Here is a 20,662-nt window from a genome sequence, read left to right as displayed (position 1 = left end):
GCTATGGATTTGTTTTTAGAGACGCTGCTTTGCTTACTTTTATAAAATTGTTTAGTTTCCAGTTTCAGGTTTAATACTTTTTCTATCTTTTTTCTTGGGTTATATTGGAGTTTAGCTACCAAATAAAATTGGTGATCACATTTGTTATAAATATCTTTTAGCCATAGACTTCTCATACGAAATATTTGGTAATACATCAAGAAAAAGAAAAATTTTCAGCATGAGCTTCTTGTGCTAAGAATCAGTGTGGTTTCTTCATCTCTTTCAACTTTGTCGTCTTTCATGCGCTGTAACAAGATATCAATGTTACTTCCACCTTCTCGTATATCAGCCTTAAGATGAGCATGATACATATGTCTGTTCACACCGATACAATTCCTAAGAGATGCAACAAAGCTTTCTACTTCTCTCAAGCTTCCTTCGTCCTCTAGCCAACTCAAAACCAGCTTCAACCCAGGTCTTCATTTCCTGTTACCCACTTCTATACCCAAAGCAGTTTTCATACACTTAAAAGCATTATCTAAAACACCCTTTTCAGCATAAGCAATAGCCACAAGTCCCCAAGAATCAGGTGTAGTAGCTTTCCCTCTCCTCGCTAGATCCTCAAGCATTGCTTCTGCCTTTTCCTCCATACATTTCCCAGTATACCCACGAATCACAGTGTTAGGGACTCGGAAATCGTAACAGTTCCCGGATAATTCCCATTCCGTTAGTACTTCCTCAGCTTCTTTAAGATCATCAATCTTCACAAGCGACAGCAACACAGTTAGATAGTCCTGATTTATTCTCCTCTTACAAGCTTCTTTCACCAAACCCCATAGCCTTAATACCTCTAACTTGTTTCCTAACCTAGTATACAGAGTAATGAGATGATTGTAACCTTCACCATCCTTATTCTCCAGTCTATGTTCCGACATTCTCAGAAGCTCAATCGCCTTATCACGATCACCACCATCGATATAGAACTTGGCAGCAAGATATAGTGTTCCAGTCGATTGTCACATCCGGTTCTCTCTCCATATCTTGCAAGATCACACCAATCCTCACGAGATCAGACATGGAACCAAAAGCATTAATACATATCCTGAAACTGTAATTATCCCGAGCAACATTATATTCCTTCATCTCCTCTAAAACCCTGGGAACTTTCTCGTGCTGACCGAGATTAGTGTCAAGACACATGATGTAGTTGTAAATAAGAGAGGAAGAAGCGAAACCCATCTCCTTCATCTTCTGAAAATGAAACTGAGCCTTGTCAACGTTCTGCTGCCTAACGTAACAATTCAAAAGCGCTTCGTAAGTCTTATCGTTCTTGTACTGTTCGTTGAGGTTCTCGAAGTACTCTTCCGCGGTAACGAATCCATGAACTCTACCAATGAGATCAAGATGAACCGCGTGTTCTGTTGGTAAGAACACACACATACACCAGTCTCGTTCATCCATTTCGAAACCTGCATAATATAGTTAAACCCCTAAGATTTTAATTCGGCAGGTAAAAGAGAGAAAGATGCTAGATTTCTATAAAATTACTGACCTCGAGAGCGTGGAGGAAGCGTTTGCGTGAACGATGCGAATAAGCTCAGCAACAGAGACCTTCTTGCCGCATTGAACCCAATTTTAGAGTTTTTGGTATACACTTGATTTAGGGTCTCCTAAAGGACTGATTTTGGAGTAAAGTGTCGTCTTTTTAACTCTGTTGGTGTAGTAGTATCTGCTCGCTATCCAATTCGCCGGTAATCGCCTCAGTATATTCATTGATTCCGGCGACAGAGACGACGAAACCTCTCTGAAAGCTTGGAAAATTATTTACAAAATGAAAATAAAACATAAAGGTCTGCAGTTCAATCTTAGCAGCGACATGTTTTAATTGTTTTTTGAAGGGTTATGACTTATGATATGAGTGACAATTGCAACTTAAAAGCTAAAACCTTTGATAAAGATTCACAATACCTTGTTCCTTCTTCTTTCCTATGTGGTTCTGCAACAAACTCAACAATGGAGTCAATCTCCTGTTGGGTATACAAAGGAGAATGCTTTCTCGTGGATATGGATCTTCTTCTATGGGAAAGTTTGATCTTTACAAAAGGATCTCGCCTCTTGGAGATCTTAATATTTCAATTGTTCCTGTACTTGACGAATGGCTTGGAGAAGGGAACTACACCAGTAAAGAAGACCTTCGTGGAATGATTAAGAAGTTGATGACGTATAAACGATTTGGTCATGCTCTTGAGGTTTTTTTTTCTACTTCATTTCTCAAAAACATTGTAAGAGATTGGTTTATATAACAGAAGGATTTACGACAATTTAAGGAAGAAGTAGTGGACTGTCCATTAATTTAGAGAAGATGGAAGATCAAAGGGTGAAACACCATGGATCATGAGTTAAGAAGAAGAGCAACCGGTGAAGATGGAGCGTCGTCGACAGCACGGAGAAGAGGCAAAAATAGGTTAAATCCATATAATAGAAAAACATGTGGGCCTAAATTTTCTCTGCAAAAATTTGGGCCAAGTCCAATCCGAAAAACCCAAAATATTTGAGAAGGAATGCTGAGGTGGCTTCATTAGAAGAGAAAAAAATGTAACTTTATATATATAGATTTTTCGACAAGATATGGATGATACTTGTGTTGGAAAAAAAAATATTGTTATACCAAAACAAAAGAAAATTGGTAACTTTGTTTCGTTACTACTTACTACTAGTACAGTATTTCTTACTACTTGAGAGTTAAAAGATAGTACGATTCAATGCGAAAAAAAAAAAAAAGATAGTACGATTCAAAAAAATAAAAATAATATGTACAATAAAACACGTGCTTGGTACAAAGAAACACGTGAGTTTTAAGGACCGTGTGAAGTTAGCAAGTGGTGAAGTGTTTCAAAGGCATATAAATCGCAACTGGGACATTGGTTTATGCAATTTGCATGTCGACAAGCGTCTCTCATGCACTGAGCTGGCAGTTTCAAGTTGATGATGTTTTAAGTCGTTACTTGGGTGAGTCAGAAACTATACTTTTAAAGCTGCGACGAAAACAAACAAACAAAAAGAAGAAGTTTGGTTCCCATTTCCACTTGCAAACTTTAAACTGATGTCTACAATTCGCTTCGTTTCGTCCAGTCGACATATTTAGAATTCGTCTATGGTAATTCAAACAGTAGTTAATAGTCTATCTAAAAGAATTGTTTTTTCTAGGCAAATATTTCGCAATTTCTAGTAGCAGTTTTAAAACTAAATAATAATAATAACTTAAAAAGTTAAAATGTTTAAAATTTTCTGTTATGATAAACAGAGTACACAAAGAAGTGTAAACAAATATCGTCAAATAATATATTTTGGGTAATATATTTTGAAAGTCAATATACTCATTCTTTTATCAGCCACTGTTACACCTTCTTAAATACCACATCTTTTAAATAATCAACTAAACCAAACCATTAAAATTTCCTGAAATGGATTTTTTTTTTTGTACTTTTCTTTTTCAGATAGGTTAGATCAATGTATAAATATATATAGATATGTATCTATCTAACTAAACTGATGAATAAAATTAAGAAATTAATCGTATAACATAAAATTAAACAAAACAAAAAACTTACTACTTTAGGAAGAATATCATCATTTATTGATTTATTCCATACCAAAAAAAATTATGAAATGAAGTATAGATGTACAATCAAAGCATGACATGGTGATTTTATTTCAGGAATAGAGGTCATTAATGATTTGGCTTACAAAAGTATATAGGCTAACCAGACAAACAAGCACACGCTAGTTCTTATTGTTCATAAGTTATTATATGAATATACCACACCAATTTTTTTTAGTTTCGAGATTTAACATTTTAAAATAGTTGGGACAATGCTTTGGATGCGATATCTCAAGATTCTATGATACACATCATACTAAAACTACATAAATAGAGGGACTATTCAAGAAGCTTGAATGGAAAGATATAGAGGATATATAGTCGATTTTATATAAAAACTTTTAGGTTCAAGATGCATTCATTGTAAAACAGTTTTTTGGGTGAATAAATTTTATATTCATACAAAAAAAACATTACATATAAAAATTCTTATATTTTACTGGTGATAGAGATATACAAACTATACACTCTCTAGTATTTCCTCTGTTCCAAATTGTAAGATCTTTTAGCATTTTATTTTTATTCCATTTTATAAGCCTTTTTAAAACCTCAATGCATTATTTATGTTTATCAAGTATGTTTGACCATTTGTATTCTCCAATCCTTTTTTCTATTAGTTAACTTTTTTGAATAAATATTTAATAATATTTTTTTTGTTAAACATAACAAAACATTTGTAGTTTCTTAAACATTGTGCTTTTAGCTAAAAAAATCTAATAAAATGGAACAGAGGGAATACTATACTAAACTATCCTACAAGCAAAGGCAAAGACAAAAAAAAAAAACCTAATTTGCAAATTATACATTCAAAAACTATCCACTTCCCAATTTCTAAACAAAGATAATTTTATAAAATTAAAAACTTAAGAGTTCTGTTTTTATTTTACTTTTAAGATTGATAAAATGGTAAAAACAAAGAAAGTAAAAAAAAAAGGTAATTTTAGTAGACTTTCTTGATTTCTTACCCCTTTTTACAGTCTTAAAGAAATAAAATAACAAAAATCAGCACTTTTAAGATTGGAGTGAAAGTGATCAAAATAAAATTTGGGCTTGAAAGGCAATAGAGGCCCACGAGCCACAGACTTGTTATCTCTCTGCAGTCTGCAGAGACAGAGAGAAGAGAGAGAGAGAGAGAGAGAGACTGAGAGAGACGATGCCTGTGACCGTACATTCCGTTATCGCCACGAACCTAGCGACTACAGCATCATCGAACTGGCTTTACCGGAATGTTTCTCCCCGTAGAATCTTTTCCAGCTCCGTGAAATGCTCAGTTGAGACGGCGGAAGCTGAACGGTGGGTAAAGCTGAAGAACGGGAACGATTCACTGGAGATATGCAGAGTTCTCAACGGAATGTGGCAGACGAGTGGAGGTTGGGGTAAGATTGACCGAAACGACGCCGTTGATGCGATGCTTCGATACGCCGATGCTGGTCTCTCTACCTTTGATATGGCTGATCACTGTAAGTAGCTTAACAACTGAAATTGAATCTTTCAGAATAGACTTTGTGTGGAGATTAGTTATAGAATTGTGTTTTGGTCACAGAAGAATCGACTTGAAAGGTTTTGTGTGGGAGATTAGTAAAATAAAGTTGTGCTTAGTTTGTTTCTCTTATGTGTAGATGGTCCTGCTGAAGATCTTTACGGCATTTTTGTCAATAGAGTTCGTCGAGAACGTCCACCAGAGTATTTGGAAAAGATTAAAGGGTAAGCAAGTAAAATATCTTGCAGAAATGTAGTAGAGATATGGTAGAATGATTAAACGATTAGGTTATTTTTGATGGTGTAGTTTGACGAAATGGGTGCCTCCTCCAATAAAGATGACAAGTAGCTATGTTCGTCAGAACATTGATATATCGCGGAAGAGAATGGATGTGGCTGCTCTTGACATGCTTCAGTTTCACTGGTGTGTTGTTGTTGTTGTGTCATATCTTCTTGCTAATATAAAACTTATAATGTTAAGAAGTTTCTGTAGTGACAATTGTTACCTATTATCATCTAATCTGTAGTAATTTGGAATAGGTGGGATTATGCGAATGACGGCTATCTTGATGCACTGAAACATCTCACTGACCTTAAAGAAGAAGGTAAGAAGAGAGGGGGATATCTATCTTTCTCCTTTGTTGTGATTGTCTTTTTTTGTTTATCTATTCGGCTGCTTAAACTGCAGCATTGAGTTGCTTGCAGGTAAAATCAAGACAATTGCTTTGACAAATTTTGACACAGAGAGACTTCAGAAAATCTTAGAGAATGGAATCCCTGTCGTTAGCAATCAGGTGAAGGCCAACCCGATGTGTCTTTATTCAGACTCTTTTGTTTTGTATATCTCTGACTCTCTGTGTAAATTCTTTCAAGGTGCAACATTCCATTGTAGACATGCGTCCTCAACAGAGAATGGCTCAGCTCTGCGAGCTTACAGGCGTCAAACTTATAACGTAATTATACTCTATAAAATTCTTGTTTGACTTCTTTCGTTTTACAACTGACTTACTTAACCAGACACGTTGGTCTTTGTTGGATGTAGATATGGGACAGTAATGGGTGGTCTCCTGTCAGAGAAGTTTCTTGATACCAATCTAACAATCCCTTTTGCTGGCCCTCGCTTGAATACTCCGTCTCTCCAAAAGTACAAAAGAGTAAGAGTTCAAATCCTCTACAGATTGACCCAATGGCAGTTCTCATTTTATTAGTTTAGATATGGTTTCTACTGTTTTAAGTTTTTTCTTGTGGGTTACATTACAGATGGTTGATGCATGGGGAGGGTGGAATCTATTCCAAGGTTTACTTCGAACAATGAAGACTGTAGCCACAAAACATGGAGTCTCTATTCCGACAGTGGCCGTGAGATATGTACTAGATCAGGTATCTGTTCTTTTTCGCATCACATCGATTATTTTTTAGCCTTAAGGCCAGTCTGGTTTGTTGATTTGTCTGGAAAATGGGGATCTCATCTCAGCAAGGGGTCGCTGGATCAATGATTGGGGTGAGACTCGGTTTAGCGGAACACATAGAAGATGCAAATGCTATATTCTCACTGGTATTGGATGAAGAAGATGTTAACAGCATACAAGAGGTTACCAAGAAAGGTAAAGATCTTCTCCAAGTGATTGGCGACTGTGGAGACGAATACCGACGTATATGATGTGCATGGTAGTATGTAATTTATACTGTATACAATATCAATCAACTCATGTAATTACACTTTTATGTGTAGAGTAATGAGACAAAGATAATTAAAATGTATTCAACGTGTTTGATGAGACAAAGATAACTTTTCTGGCTTTATTTTTCTTGTCAACGTGTTTGATGAGACAAAGATAATTCTTGCATAAAAACACAAAGTTACATATAAGATATCTGTCTCTTAGTCTACAACTTTTTCTGGCTTTTAGTAATCTTAATATGCATTAGTGAACACTTCGATTCCATGTTAGAATCTCTAACTTTTCATGGTATACTATGTATTCACCTGCTGATCATGCATATTCTATGCTTGATACAGCAGTAGAACTTGAAGGGCGATTAGTTTTCTAGGTATACAACTTTGTTGTAAGGTAGTTTTAGCTGATGAGAGCAAGGAGACAGCTCTGCACAGTATACATGTTTGATGCAAGTAAACATAAATCTTAAAACTTCAATTGTGTTGATTAAAAGGAAAACTGAGAAGCATACCACTTGTTATTGAAATACTTGTTTACTAATTATTCAAGGGACACGACCAAGATAGCTATGAAAAAAAGATTAAGGAAAAAAAGGATTACATGTATGGTAGATCCTTGATGATCTAAACTCAATCAAAGAGAAGAACACCTTATATTTACTTAGAAATCAACGAGAGTTATAGAGATTGGGAACTCAAAACAATTACAAACAATACTCAAATCTGTTATGCAACGATCAACATTGATCGTCTCCCAAGCACATCACTTGATGGGTTTACACACTGATTAAGCATCCCCCTCCCTCGACACTCCTCTCCCTTATTTATACTTCAGATACTTCTCAACTGCAAACCCTCTAAGAGAATTAGAGCTTCTCTTCAACCACAACCACTCATTGGCCACGTCACCACTCTCTTCTTATGTTGAATCACTAGACCAACCTTATCAATGTAGCTGGGTTTGAGTCACCGAGGGTTTCACCACCAGACTAGTTACACAGCTAGATTTTCCCACCTCTTCCTTAAATTATCAATATGGTGGTGGTGGTTGTAACGCCCAATCCAAAAAATGCTCTTTTTACCTATCTATTTTTTTTTTTTTTAAATAATAAGGTTTAGAATGTAATTCTTGATGATAACTGCTACTTGGAAACTTGATCCAAGTATGTGTAAGGTTGTATAAGATTAAAAGGTTTCACAAGATATTGTAAAAGGTTTTACAAAGCATTTATAATGTTTTTATAAAGTATTTATAGATTTTATACATGTACAAAGGTAGTTTGTATATGATTTTATAAGGTTACTTAATTGAGTATATCTCAAATTTTTAGAAATATTTTGGATAAAGTTTTAGAAATATGACATTTTTGAAAATTGGTATGAAAAATGAACATTTTTGAAAAGTGGTATGAGAAATGAACATTTTTGAAAAGTGGTATGCGAAATGAGCATTTTGAAATTCCACCTTATATCAAACATACTTGTATTGAACTAGTCACTTATATAAATTAATCACTCACAACAATTTTCTCTACAAATATTTCTCTAGAAATAGATTATTAGATGGGTATATGTCTGAAATAATTAGATGTTTTAAAATTATTCGAAGATAGATCCTAAGGATTAATTATTTGTCAATCGGTTGCCAACAACCATTTCCCTTACCATTTTGTCTAATCTTTGCCTAGTAAAAAATAATTGTAAATTAGGCATAACAAAGTCTCGGATCATAGTTGTGAGATATTTTTACACTCTCAACATCCCACAGATTGAGTGTGAATCTTCAAATAAGTATTCATTCTAAATTTTCATAAACAAACACACTTCTTGAATATCATAAACAAACTTCTTGGTTATGATAGTTTAGAAGAATAATTAACTTTTGAGAAGGTTTTTAATGGAGCAAATAGACTTCATACAAATACCAACATTTTTTGAGATTGTCTAGTTGTGTGAATAATCTTTGTAGTCCAATTATATGATTTGATTTTGAGCAATGATTTTTTTTGGAACTATACTAAGATTTAAATTCTTTCAAGACTTAATTGACCGTATATAAAAAAAGATAAGAAAAACGAATGTAACTCTCTATTCTCTTGGAGACGTCCATTGTAAATTATATAAATAATTAATTCCATTTTATTGTATATCAAAATAGCTATATACTATTTGTGACAAATTTGACTATACACGCGATCAAGTACTATTTGTGACAACTTTGATAATACATGTGATCGACTGTTATTTTAGGGGTATATGTAGATTGTTTAAAACACAAATGATCGCGTGTATCTTCAAATTTAACACTATATAATTGTAAATGTAAAAAAGAAAATCAACATTACAACTATATATATACAATTTCTGTTCAATTAAATTAGTGTTATATACTTAATATATCATATAGTGTTATTTTGAACTTCCACATTCATGGTTTATTAGTTAATAATTAATATCCATACCAACTGAATTAAAAAGGTTTTATTTATGTCAAAAACTAATTGACCAATGACAGATAAGAAATATATGTATTTTTTGATTTTTTTTGTTAGTTTAGGCTCGCGTATAGACTTTTATAGACTTGTAAATTATATGTATAACTAGATTAGGCTCGCATAAATAATGCGGATAAAAATAAAATATGTGATTTTTTTTTAATTGTAGTTTTTATTTGATTTTTATATAAAAAACCGAATAGAGTTCATACATTTCATCTCACAAAACAATTTAATTGTATATGACATCATACTAAAATTAGATGTACTAATCCTGATGGGTATGACTTATAATTGTCATATCCAAAATAATTTGTGCATTATTTCAATATTAACAGTTAATACAAAATAATTATCAGAAAAATGCAAACTAATATTATCTCATATTTGAAAATATTGATCTTAAATATTTGTTTAATATATTGTAATCTCAAACGATATAATTTTAATACTTTTCCATAAACTAGTCAAAAATTCAGATAAATTCATTATTTTTACTTTAACTTTTTTATGCTATCCTGAAAATCGGAAGAAAAAGATGAAATTGAAAATAAATTTAATAATCCCCAAAAAATGAAATAAGAATATAGGCATAATATGTACCCATATGCTCTAATTTACATAAACATATTAACTTTTGAAAAAATTTTAGAGAATTTGTTAAAAATGCCCCTTTTGATATATCCTTTTCAAAAATACCCTCTTTTCTGGCCATTTTTATTTTTGCGCTCTTTTAATTTTTAATGACCATTTTACCCTTAGATGAAAATTTTTTTATTCAATAAAAAGAAAAACAAAATTTTCCCGCCAAAAAATTTCCGACCTATTTTCCCACCCAAAATTTTTCGAAAAAAACTTCCCGCCAAAAGTTTTTTTGTCAAAAAAATTTTGATAAAAAATTTCGACAAAAAAATTTTTCCGCCAAAATTTTTCCCACCAAAAAAAATTTACAAGGTTTTTAAAAGGTTTTATAAGGTTTTTACCTTATAAAAGCCTTAACACCTTGTAAAGGCTTTTACGAGATTTTTTAAAGAGTTTTAACAGGTTTTTTAAACAACTTGTAAACGCTTTTACAAGATTTTTAAAAGGTTTTAAAAGGTTTTTAAAAGGTTTTTAAAAGGTTTTCAAATGGTTTTTAAAATTATTTTTAAAAGGTTTTTAAACACCTTGTAAACGCTTTTACAATGTTTTTAAAAACCTTATAAAAGTTTTTATAAGATTTTTAAAAGGGTTTTAAAAGGTTTTTAAACACTTTGTAAATGCTTTTAAAAAGTTTTTAAAAGCGTTTACAAGATGTTTAAAAACCTTTTAAAAGCATTTACAAGCTTTTTAAAAGCATTTACAAGGTTTTTAAAAGCGTTTACAATGACGGACTGTGCAGAGTTAGTTGCGATGGTGCAGACGCCGGACGATTGGCCCGCTTTCTCGAATTTGCTGGAGGACTTTGCTTTGTTTCGTACTTCTTACCCTTCCTTGACCCTAGTCAGGATACCACGAGAGGTCAACGTAAGGGCGGACTGTCTTGCTAGATCTTCAGGTTCTCTAACCTCTGAATCATCTTTTGTAAATTATTTTTCTCCTGTTTGGGCAACCAATCTTGGAGTTTTATTTTAATTTATTAATGTTTGGTTGAAAACAAAAGTGTTTACAATGTGTTTAAAAACCTTTTAAAAACCTTGTAAACACTTTTAAAAGCGTTTACAATGTTTTTAAAAGGTATAAATTTCAATATTTTTAGCCGGAAAAAATATTTTTTTTCGGAAAAATTTTCAATTTTGGCGGAAATTTTTTTTGGCGGGAAAATATTTTTGATTTCAATGACTGTACATTCTTGCTGTCACTCAAAAAAGGGTAATTTGGTCATTTTGTATATAAAGAGGGGTAGTTTTAAAAATGGTCAACATAAAAGGGTATGGAAAAAGGGACATTTTTGAGAATGCTCCAAAAATTTAAAAGAAAAATATGAGATAGTTTACAGAATAACCATGTATTTTTGCTTAACGGAACATTCTCATCAGAAGGAGTACACCTCATAAGAATTTTATTTCTTACAAAAAATCAAAAAGCCTTTAACAAATAGAGCAAAATTTAATTAATGTTGAGCAATACATTTCATATTTTTTTTATTAAATAACCGAAAACGTGCATTAAAAAATGACTTGTAAAGCGAAATGTAGAACCCTACAAAATTGGGCTTACCAGAAACTGGGCCAAAATGAATTTAAATCCCGGTTATTTGACGAGTTCTTTTAAACCGGAAACTCTAATTGATATCAAAAACCCTAAGTGTATATAAATGATATAGTTTCCATTTTTTCCGTACTTCTTCATCATCGCCGTCTACAAAAATAAAACCCTAAACTCACACTCCGCCTCCTGCGAGATCCATCAACATTTCCTCAGTAAGTAAACGCGTTCGCCTCTTATCCATTTCTCCTCCTACGTAGTCAGTAGTCTTGTTGATTATTAATCTGGTTTGATGTTTTTTTGTACTCATCAGAAAATGAAGGTTGTCGCCGCGTTTTTGCTCGCCGTTTTGAGTGGGAAAGCTTCCCCAACCAGTACCGATATCAAGGATATTCTCGGATCAGGTTCGTTTCTTTGGTAGTAACTTCTAATTTTGAGCATTCGATTTTTTTTTTTTTTTAAAAATGGAGGAGAAAAATCGAGTTTATTATACATGGCTACTCTAGTTAGTGAGAGTTGTTGGTTTAATTACCATTTGCATATGTTTGCTACAAATGTGGAAGTAGTGTAAGTGAAAAGGTAATTGAATAAGAGGCATTTGTTGTATTGGTTTTGGACTGTGTTGTGAGGTTTAGTTAGTTCATGTATGTTTTCAAAGGATCATAGAAGGATTTAGTTAGGGATGAATGTAATTGGGGTTGAAGAATTGATTGAATGTGGTTTTGTTGTGTTGTTTGATTTTTTGCAGTTGGTGCTGAGACAGAGGACTCTCAGATTGAGCTTTTGTTGAAGGAAGTGAAAGGAAAAGACTTGACTGAGCTTATTGCTGCTGGAAGGGAGAAGCTTGCTTCAGTGCCGTCTGGTGGTGGTGGTGTTGCTATGGCTTCTGCTCCATCCGCTGGAGGAGGAGGCGGTGGTGCCCCTGCTGCTGAGTCCAAGAAAGAAGAGAAGAAGGAAGAGAAGGAAGAATCCGATGATGTAAGTTTTCTTTATATTTCTTTCGTCTGAGCGAGCTAACCTTAAAGGTCTCTTGAAATGAGATGGTGCTTACTTGTGTATTTTCTTGTGTGTTAATTTTTGCAGGACATGGGTTTCAGTCTATTCGAGTAAGCTGGTAGCAAACGAGTTCCGGTTTTGTTGTACCCTTTTGAAACCTATATGTTGTTGTTTAGTTTGTATTCCAATGCTGAGATTCTCAAGAGATTGTTGACTCCAAACGTCAGTCTCACTTGTGATTGGCATTTTATATTTCAATTCGAACTATTGCCTCGGTTACATCGTCTATGGTTTAACAGTCTCTTTCTTATTAACCTCCCTCAGTATATACTAACACTTGCCCGTTACTAAAGGTCTAAAAGCTAATGAGATCATACATATAAAGATTTTAGTATTTCAAATGCAACTTCCAACTTTCTTTTGAACAATAGCATCAACTGTAACATTGAATGTAAGTACGATTTTGGGTTCGGATTTGGTTTTCAGATTCTGTTAATATTGGAAATGTGAATCCATTCAAACACATTCGAGTTATGCTCGGATTAATAATTTTAATCTGGTTTGGGTCCGATTGGTTTATATTAACTTGGCTGATAATGATCAAACGTGATCTGAAAAGTCTATGGAGATAAAAGATTCCGAAACTAAATGTAACAATCCGTAAAGAAACTGTTTTAAAAATTAGGATAACCACAAACCCAAAGAGAGGAATGAGTAATGCCACTCCCTGTTTTATTGACTCACTAGTCCATCAATCTTTTACTCTTGGACCTCTGGCTGCTTCTTTCCACCTGATTGGTACTAGTGAGAATACAGGGAGTGGACTAGTGAGAAAACCACTTGTTATTAAAATACTAGTTTACTAAATATTCAAGGGACATGACCAAGATAGCTATGAAAAAAGAACTAAGCAAAAAAAAAAAAGCTTTACATGTAGCTGGATTTGAGTCACCAAGGGATTCACCACCAGTCTACTTACTTACACAGCTAGAACTGAGTCAAACTTGGAATATAATCAAACAAATTTGGCAGAGATGATGCGAATCCAGAATGCACCTGTTTTACATTATTGTCCTCTCCCACAATGTATACCACCTGTTTAATGCGAACTCCACTTCTCACTACCAAATGACACAACACAATAAATTTCTTCTCCTCATCCACCAAAAAACTTATATGGCCGAAAATACGAAGTTCAGGTTTCAAATCCACTGTTAAAAACTTGCTCCACGACACAACTTTGGTCTCATCGATCTTATTTGTCATCCATATCTCTGTTCTTGATGTATCTCTATGCTTTAATAACACAGAAAGTTTCTCTTCTCTAACAACGCTTAGAGAGAAGGCCTTATTGTAAAGACTCTGACATGGAAGAACCAAACGTGCAAATAGTTCTGTTGTATAGTCAAAACTTACTAAAAACATGCCGAGCTGTTCCTCATTTTCATCTGAAGCAAACCAGTAAGTCTTTCCCTTCAAAGACATGCCACAGTCATCATATTCCAATTCGCAGTCCAAATTAACATCAAGAGTCCTCCATAAATTAGTGTTGAACTCATAGATTTCAAATGCGTTCTTGTCACCATCACAACAAGACAAGATCTTGTAGCTAGTATTGCCATATTCGTTGTCTTGGTAGGATCCAAGAGCATAAGAACCTATCTTTGTTGGTTGGATCCACCTGGTTTGACCAGTACACGGGTTCCAAACCACGATTCTGTTGTATTCTCCGTTGTTGCATAACAATAAACCGTCGCAGTGAGAGACTTTAAAAATCTCGAAGTCACCTTGAGGGCCAGTTAGGCCGTGTTTACCTTTGATCTCTACAGATGGAACACCGTTAAAATTGATGCTCATCAAATAAACCCTATAGCACTGCTCCGACATGAGAACCAGAAACTGTTTTGCGGCTTTGTCCAAATGCTTTCTTGTGAATCTCTTCTTGGTGAATAATCTGTTCCATCGTTTGCATGCATATCGTAATTGGCTCAGATACGTGGCTGGAACGCGACAGAGTATCTCTTCTACCAAATCTTTGGGAAGATCCGACATAATTAGCAGCAAATGTGATCTCTCACACGGAAGAAAGTGCCGGCGGCTATGATTGTTATTTAGGGTTTTTTTTTCTTCTTCACTCTTAAGTCTTAACACCCCACACGACCGTTTCCTTTTTCTTTCATATAAGAATACCTATTTAAGATGGAAATGTATATTTCCTTTTGAGAAAATTAGGTAAAGGACAAGATTTTAGGAGGATATTAGTTTATTGACAAGAGTAGTACGTATGTGGAAACACTATTAGACAAGCTGGTTTGATCCTTTGGTTAAGTTAATTAGAATATATTTCCGGTTTAGCCTTAACCTTTGGTATATAAGTTTAAAATTTGTTACGATTAAGAAATAAGAAAGCTATTTCACAAATCTCTTTGTTCATCGATTCTAGCTATCGTTGTAAGCTGTTATTTCTCGGTTATTTCTTTACGCGAACCGAGAACCGTAATCTGCTTACTCGGTTTGATATGAAACCTAAAACTCTAGACAAAGGAAGATAACTTGTCGTGCAAGTACCAAATGTTTAGCAAAGAAACGTGGAAATTTATTAATTTAAAGTCTTAAACACCATAACAATATATAAAAGCACGCAAATCTGTGTATTCTACCTTTGATAGAGAGTTAAATAATAGATCATATTAATATCAAATAAATAAATTATTGACAAAGAAAAACTTAAGACATTGATTTGGTTCATGCAGGTCGATCGAATGACTTGGTAGTTGTCGCAGAGATGGGAGATGAAAAGGAATGAGAGAAACGCGGGAGTGATGAATAAGAGGAGTCGAAGAGGAACCATATATCCAAAGATTAGAATGTGTGGGATGGGATTTGTAAAGCCGATAACTTAGAATCCTCCACATATATATATTCACAATCCTTTGTCTTCGTTCTCCTTCTTCGTCTTCTTCATCTTCTTCATATTCCTATTCATGTTGCTTTCATGGCTCAATTAGCATGCAAGAGGATCGAAACAAACATGAAACAATGATTCGAGCTTTTTAATACTTTATTTGGTGAGAAATTAGACGATCGAAGTGAAAGAAGAGAGATGGTAGATTTAATATTAATTTTTCTTGTGTGTTAATTTTTGCAGGACATGGGTTTCAGTCTGTTCGAGTAACCTGGTATGGTAGCAAATGGAATCCGGTTTTGTTGTACCCTTTTGAAATCTACATGTTTGTTGTTTAGTTTGTATTCCATTATCTATTTAGACCGTTGCTGAGATTCACAGATTTTTGACTCAGAACATCAGTCTCACTTCACTTGTGATTCGCATTTTATATTTCAAGTTATTGCCTCGGTTACATGGTTTCAGCAGTCTTTACATATTAACCTACCTACCTCAGTATATGTATTTATATTTGAACACCGAGAATGCTCTTAGTATTCCAAATCCAGTTAACTCCTTTCTTTTGAACAATAGCATCAAATGTAAAACTGGACGTATCAAAGATTACGATTTTGTGTATGGATTTGTGTGGTTTAGATTCTGTTAGTATTGGAAATGTGAATCCGTTCAACAGTTCTTTTTATTATTTGTTCAAATCAGATTATGTTTCGATTAACAATTTTAATTATGATCAAATCTGAAAAGTCTATAGAGCTAAAAGATAACAAAACTAAATGTAACAATCCGAAGACAACTGTTTTAAGCTTTGACCAAAACCAAAAGAAAAGAAAGCAACAACATGTCCGAAGTTTCTCACAAGAGGGGAATGAGTAATGCCGCTCCCTGTTTTATTATTGAGTCACTAGTCCATCAATCTTTTTACTCTTGGACCTCTGGCTGCTTCTTTCCACCTGATTTCATGTACCAACCAATTGCACCGAAAATAGTCACCACACCTGCCACCACTGCATAGTTTCTGTGCTTGTCTTCTGACACCTTTGGGCCTGACTCAGCCGATGCTGTTGATGTTGCACCACTAGCCGCCTTTGCTTCACTTGCTGACCCTGCTGCTTGTTCTCCCGGACCCTAGTAGTTCATATAAGAAGTTTCAGCTCGGGTATTGACCACACAAGACTCTACATTTTCTCTCTTTTCTTGAAGAAGAAAGGTTCATTTAAACAGACTATCACTAGTTTTGAACAACTAAAGTTAAAGAAATCATTACCTGTCTGGCTATCTTCTCAAGCTTCTCCTGCTCCATTTTCTGCATACATAATAAACAAGCTAAATAATAGGACAGAAGATAACTGCTCAAAAAATTAAATCGTTTTGAAAGTTGAAAGTATAATCTATCATATTTCTAGTTCAAGCTGGATGCAACAAGGTTTAGATAACAGATAGACTTGACTTCTACAGTTAGATACGAGATAAGTTTCCTGTTAAGTAAAACAACATATTTTCTGATATTTGGTAACAACGACAGATAAAATCAAACAAGAGCTTGCTAAAAACTTTCCATCATAAATGGAAAGTAAATATATTTTTAGCTTTGAGGACTCTTAGTCTACAATTATTATTCACATTGATATGGAAAGCTTCTGATGTTTACCTTAATGAAAACGTTCTCAGCAGCTTTCTCCTCTTCGCTAAGAACTTTGCCACTAGAGAACCTACGAGACACAATTCTCAAAGCATTTCTGGCTGCCATGGTAATGAAGAAGTATCCTGTACATAAAAATCATTTTTATTTAATCCTGACAGTGACTAAATGGAGATGAAAGGGGCAAACTCAGTTCCTTTGAAACCCTGAAATCAATCCAAAAACTCCAAACAAAATTACAGATAATATATAGAGGACGAAACACTTGTGGCGTAAACTCAGCCCCTCACAATACTTTTGGTCGTCATCATCATACAAAACCATGGAGAAGCAAGCAACTCAACTATATGCAATCACTTAACAGTAACATCTACTACTGTATCAAGTATTAGCTACTGAATCACAAATATTTTTTCGTCATCATCATTCATACCATAGAGAAGCAAGCAACAACATCTTTGAATCACTCAAACAAAGACTGTATCAAGTATCAGCTACTACAATAGTGAAACAAGGTTACTTTCAAATCCAAAACACAAGACACTGGTGGATCCTTGTGGAAGGCTGTGTTTGTTACCATAAACAAGTGTAACAACCACAGTTTCTCAGATACCAAAACCGATCCAACCTAAGGTTAAAAAAAAAAAAAACGTATAGATGAAACACAAACGAGCTCAAAATCAATCCATTAGGTTATGTTAAAAGCGAAAGAAACAAGAAGCGTAAACTAAATTAGATCATCCAGTGAACGGCACCAAAGGACCCAACCAGGTCGCGAATAATAACACATCAAAGCACTGATAAAGCAAATGCAAAGCATTAAATCAAAACCTAATCCTGATCCGAAAACAGAGAAACGAAAACCCTAGCTCCGACCTCGAATCGGGTGTTAGATCGACAGAGAAGAAACGGTTTAGAAGAATTTGTAAACAAATCTAAAAACGACAAGGAAAGAATGGTAAAATCGGAGAAGATGATCGGAAGAAATGAGAGAACCTTGTTCGATGATAGATCGTTAAAAAGTTTCGTCTGACTGCTTTGATGAAAACCGCTTACAGAAGAAATGAATGACTCGGTGAAGAAGAGGAAGAAGAAGAAGGTCTGAGAGAGATATGGAAGGAGTTTAATGGGCTTAAAAATTAACTATTGGGCTCAAAAGCATTGTGTAGCCCATCATTATATGAGCATTCAACATTTTGTGCCTTACAAATTACAAAAACACTTTATCTATTTGTGAAGATTAAACTATTTTTAGTGGCCACTTACAAAACATTGATCTATTGATATTGATGATGAAATCTAAAAAAATCTTGAGTTTCTGTGAAATCAAGCACTAAAAGAGTTTTTGTTAATTGGTTTTTTTTTAAAATGGTTTCTTGACTATATTATTTATTAATCGATTGAATAAGTTACCGTCGTTTTTTTTTATTTTATTTTTGGGTGAAAATTACAAATATTGGTGGAGGAAAATGCAATTTGAAAGCTTGAGTTTAGGTTTGATAAGAGATGTGAGAAAATCTTTGTTTGTTGGTTGAAGATGAAAGTGAATGAGATCGTTTAAGTTGTGGAAACACAAGTTGGCTCAAACAAAGGAGTTACACCATTGTGGAAACCAAGGTTTAAAGAAGAGGAGTAGGATTTCTAAAACGTATGAGAATCTCGACCGATGTATAACACAATAAAACGATATGATAGTCTTTATTGATTGATATTTGCCTATATATGTAAACTTGTTTTGTGTCCAATATTAAAAACTTGTTTGAAACAATTTGAGAGAACATGCTTATATTTGTTTCAAACTTGTTATTCGTATATATAATAAACATGTTCTCTCAACATATACAATAATCAACAATATTGCTTTTCCCGTAAGTTTCAGCCACAGTACAACCCCATATTTCACTGTCTCCTCCACATTACAAGAAGCCTTCAATTACAAGCACTATAACATGTTTATTTTAGCTTTTTGTCTTTTGTAAAGAAAAAGAATAATCTATCTTTTATCTATCTGTTATTTTCAGTTTTTGATCTTCATGAAAACTCCGTTGCATATTGTAATATATCTCCTTTTTTGTTTTCTGTTTTGCCTTCAACTTCACACCTAACATTTTTTTCTAAATTTAATCCATACATTTGCCTACTTTATCTATACGTATCTTTGTCTTATTTATGGATTGAGAACCAAACCATGAGAATAACATTTTAGCTACCTATTTCAAATATACCAACTCAAGAAAATTGTTAGATTACCAATTCAATATAAACATGTTAAACCTACTAGACCTTTTAGCCCCACTTGGTATTCTTCTTTTTACTACATGATAGCCAACTCGATGTATTTCATACAAAAATCAATTTCTTATTCAAATTTCTAAGTTAGTATAGTCATTTTGAATAAGAGGGCATTCTAGTCATTTGACAGCTGTAACAAGTCTTGATAGGCTCTTGAGGCCAGTCTTGGATTATATAACAAGTCATCTTCTGTCATTGTGTGAAGAGAGAAAATGATCTGAGCGAGGAACAATGGCAACGACAAGACAGATCTTGGAACAGCCACAATCGCCATTTATTCAACGCATCAAGAGCTCAGGGAACATGAGCATCAATGGTAGCCCCATGATTGATGACAAAGAAGAGGAGCTTTCACAGTCTGCTTTTGCTTTGTTTAAGGCAAAAGAAGATGAGATTGAGAGGAGGAAGATGGAGGTTAAGGATAGGGTCCAGACAAAGCTTGGACTCGCCGAAGAAGCTACTAGAAAATTAGCCGAGATTCGAGAAGTAAGTTTATTTTGTAGCGTTTTCAAGAACTTAGACAAATATTTTCATAATATTTAGAGAGTTGTGGTCTTTTTACATTTTCAGGAGCTTGAAGCTCTTACCGATCCAATGAGAAAAGAGATATCAGCAATAAGGAAAAGAGTCGATACTATTAACCGAGAACTCAAGCCTTTAGGACAGAGTTGTCAGAGAAAGGTAAATTAAACTAATTAGTGTTTAGGATATTCACTAAACTTATATGTCTCTTGCAGATCATTTCTTGAGACTATTTGTTGTTGTTGTTGTTACAGGAGAGAGAATTCAAAGAAGCCCTTGAAGCTTACAATGAGAAGAACAAAGAGAAATCTACATTTGTTAGCAAGCTAGTTGAGGTGAAACATTCTGTTTCCATTTGTCATTTCTTTTCAAAATGATTGTTGTTTTCTGAATCTTTCCGGTATGAAATGTGTGTTTTCAGCTGGTTACCGAAAGCGAGAAACTACGGATGACAAAGCTGGAGGAACTCAGCAAAAGCATTGAAGTTTCTCTACGCTGACACAAGATTATAACAAATCAAGGCTGCAAAAAGCAGCCAGCTTTGATTTCTTCTTTCTTCTGCGCTTTTTGTTATTGTGTTATTCGATATTTTCTTTGTCTGTGTGATCAAATCTGTTTTCCTGATTCGCAGAAATGTGTTAAAAGATCACATTCTTATGTTTTCATGTCTGTGACAATGTTCCACAAATATGCTCTTTTCTTCCTGACCATGAAACTTTTGTAACCTTAACCTCTATCAATATTTCTTACTAAAACATCATATCGAGTCTGAGAACTCGGTTATATATAATATAGATGAAACAAAAGTTGCAACTTAATAGCCAGG

At 34.0% G+C, this 20,662-nt stretch overlaps 4 protein-coding genes and 2 pseudogenes across 6 annotated transcripts; 3 read left to right on the top strand and 3 right to left on the bottom strand.

The window, feature by feature from the left end:
• Nucleotides 1-215: 215 nt before the first annotated feature.
• Nucleotides 216-1,764, bottom strand: LOC104759897 (pentatricopeptide repeat-containing protein At4g21705, mitochondrial-like; annotated as a pseudogene).
• A 2,898-nt stretch (nucleotides 1,765-4,662) lies between these two features.
• LOC147943996 (putative oxidoreductase At1g06690, chloroplastic) lies at nucleotides 4,663-6,925 on the top strand. Its single transcript, XM_087450297.1, has 9 exons — nucleotides 4,663-5,103; nucleotides 5,263-5,347; nucleotides 5,430-5,546; nucleotides 5,663-5,727; nucleotides 5,828-5,916; nucleotides 5,996-6,075; nucleotides 6,165-6,276; nucleotides 6,383-6,502; nucleotides 6,597-6,925. The coding sequence occupies exons 1-9, from the start codon at nucleotides 4,797-4,799 to the stop codon at nucleotides 6,780-6,782; spliced, it is 1,161 nt and encodes a 386-aa protein (XP_087306423.1). The 5' UTR covers nucleotides 4,663-4,796; the 3' UTR covers nucleotides 6,783-6,925.
• Nucleotides 6,926-11,624: 4,699 nt separating this feature from the next.
• LOC104786959 (large ribosomal subunit protein P2z-like) lies at nucleotides 11,625-15,843 on the top strand. Of its 3 annotated transcripts, XR_015557135.1 has the most exons (5): nucleotides 11,625-11,697; nucleotides 11,796-11,886; nucleotides 12,231-12,460; nucleotides 12,566-12,665; nucleotides 15,733-15,843. XR_015557135.1 is itself a non-coding variant. In XM_087450296.1 (4 exons), the coding sequence occupies exons 2-4, from the start codon at nucleotides 11,799-11,801 to the stop codon at nucleotides 15,651-15,653; spliced, it is 345 nt and encodes a 114-aa protein (XP_087306422.1). In that variant the 5' UTR covers nucleotides 11,625-11,697; nucleotides 11,796-11,798; the 3' UTR covers nucleotides 15,654-15,843. The 3 variants fall into 3 exon arrangements, 2 of the variants coding, with proteins under 2 accessions (XP_087306422.1, XP_010510744.1); XM_087450296.1 differs by lacking the exon at nucleotides 12,566-12,665 and having other exon boundaries at nucleotides 15,627-15,843; XM_010512442.3 differs by lacking the exon at nucleotides 15,733-15,843 and having other exon boundaries at nucleotides 12,566-12,757.
• Nucleotides 13,466-14,533, bottom strand: LOC104789274 (putative F-box protein At5g47300 pseudogene; annotated as a pseudogene).
• Nucleotides 15,844-16,088: 245 nt separating the features above from the next.
• Nucleotides 16,089-18,357, bottom strand: LOC104786951 (uncharacterized protein At2g27730, mitochondrial). Its single transcript, XM_010512435.3, has 4 exons — nucleotides 18,019-18,357; nucleotides 17,032-17,147; nucleotides 16,648-16,686; nucleotides 16,089-16,508 (listed from the first exon to the last, which is right to left on the bottom strand). Exons 2-4 carry the CDS (start codon nucleotides 17,128-17,130, stop codon nucleotides 16,302-16,304), a joined length of 345 nt encoding a protein of 114 aa, XP_010510737.1. The 5' UTR covers nucleotides 17,131-17,147; nucleotides 18,019-18,357; the 3' UTR covers nucleotides 16,089-16,301.
• An 861-nt stretch (nucleotides 18,358-19,218) lies between these two features.
• Nucleotides 19,219-20,591, top strand: LOC104786950 (uncharacterized). The gene is made up of 4 exons (XM_010512434.2): nucleotides 19,219-19,800; nucleotides 19,885-19,995; nucleotides 20,091-20,171; nucleotides 20,258-20,591. Exons 1-4 carry the CDS (start codon nucleotides 19,546-19,548, stop codon nucleotides 20,333-20,335), a joined length of 525 nt encoding a protein of 174 aa, XP_010510736.1. The 5' UTR covers nucleotides 19,219-19,545; the 3' UTR covers nucleotides 20,336-20,591.
• Nucleotides 20,592-20,662: the final 71 nt, after the last annotated feature.

Source organism: Camelina sativa, chromosome 5 (assembly GCF_030686135.1).
Source record: "Camelina sativa cultivar CO46 ecotype springtype chromosome 5, ASM3068613v1".
Lineage (NCBI taxonomy): Eukaryota > Viridiplantae > Streptophyta > Magnoliopsida > Brassicales > Brassicaceae > Camelina > Camelina sativa.
Note: the sequence above shows the minus strand (reverse complement) of the source record. Positions and strands in the feature narration are given on the sequence as shown.

Bases quoted from the DNA above. Each gene is read 5' to 3' on its own strand.
- LOC147943996 (XM_087450297.1), top strand. From the start codon at position 4,797: ATGCCTGTGACCGTACATTCCGTTATCGCCACGAACCTAGCGACTACA. The intron at 5,104-5,262 runs GTAAGTAGCTTA...TCTTATGTGTAG, and splicing joins CTTTGATATGGCTGATCACT to ATGGTCCTGCTGAAGATCTT. The intron at 5,547-5,662 runs GTGTGTTGTTGT...AATTTGGAATAG, and splicing joins GACATGCTTCAGTTTCACTG to GTGGGATTATGCGAATGACG.
- LOC104786959 (XM_087450296.1), top strand. From the start codon at position 11,799: ATGAAGGTTGTCGCCGCGTTTTTGCTCGCCGTTTTGAGTGGGAAAGCT. The intron at 11,887-12,230 runs GTTCGTTTCTTT...GATTTTTTGCAG, and splicing joins CAAGGATATTCTCGGATCAG to TTGGTGCTGAGACAGAGGAC. The intron at 12,461-15,626 runs GTAAGTTTTCTT...TAATTTTTGCAG, and splicing joins AGAAGGAAGAATCCGATGAT to GACATGGGTTTCAGTCTGTT.
- LOC104786951 (XM_010512435.3), bottom strand. From the start codon at position 17,130: ATGGCAGCCAGAAATGCTTTGAGAATTGTGTCTCGTAGGTTCTCTAGT. The intron at 16,687-17,031 runs GTAAACATCAGA...TTATGTATGCAG, and splicing joins CTGAGAACGTTTTCATTAAG to AAAATGGAGCAGGAGAAGCT. The intron at 16,509-16,647 runs GTAATGATTTCT...ATGAACTACTAG, and splicing joins TTGAGAAGATAGCCAGACAG to GGTCCGGGAGAACAAGCAGC.
- LOC104786950 (XM_010512434.2), top strand. From the start codon at position 19,546: ATGGCAACGACAAGACAGATCTTGGAACAGCCACAATCGCCATTTATT. The intron at 19,801-19,884 runs GTAAGTTTATTT...TTACATTTTCAG, and splicing joins AATTAGCCGAGATTCGAGAA to GAGCTTGAAGCTCTTACCGA. The intron at 20,172-20,257 runs GTGAAACATTCT...GTGTGTTTTCAG, and splicing joins TTGTTAGCAAGCTAGTTGAG to CTGGTTACCGAAAGCGAGAA.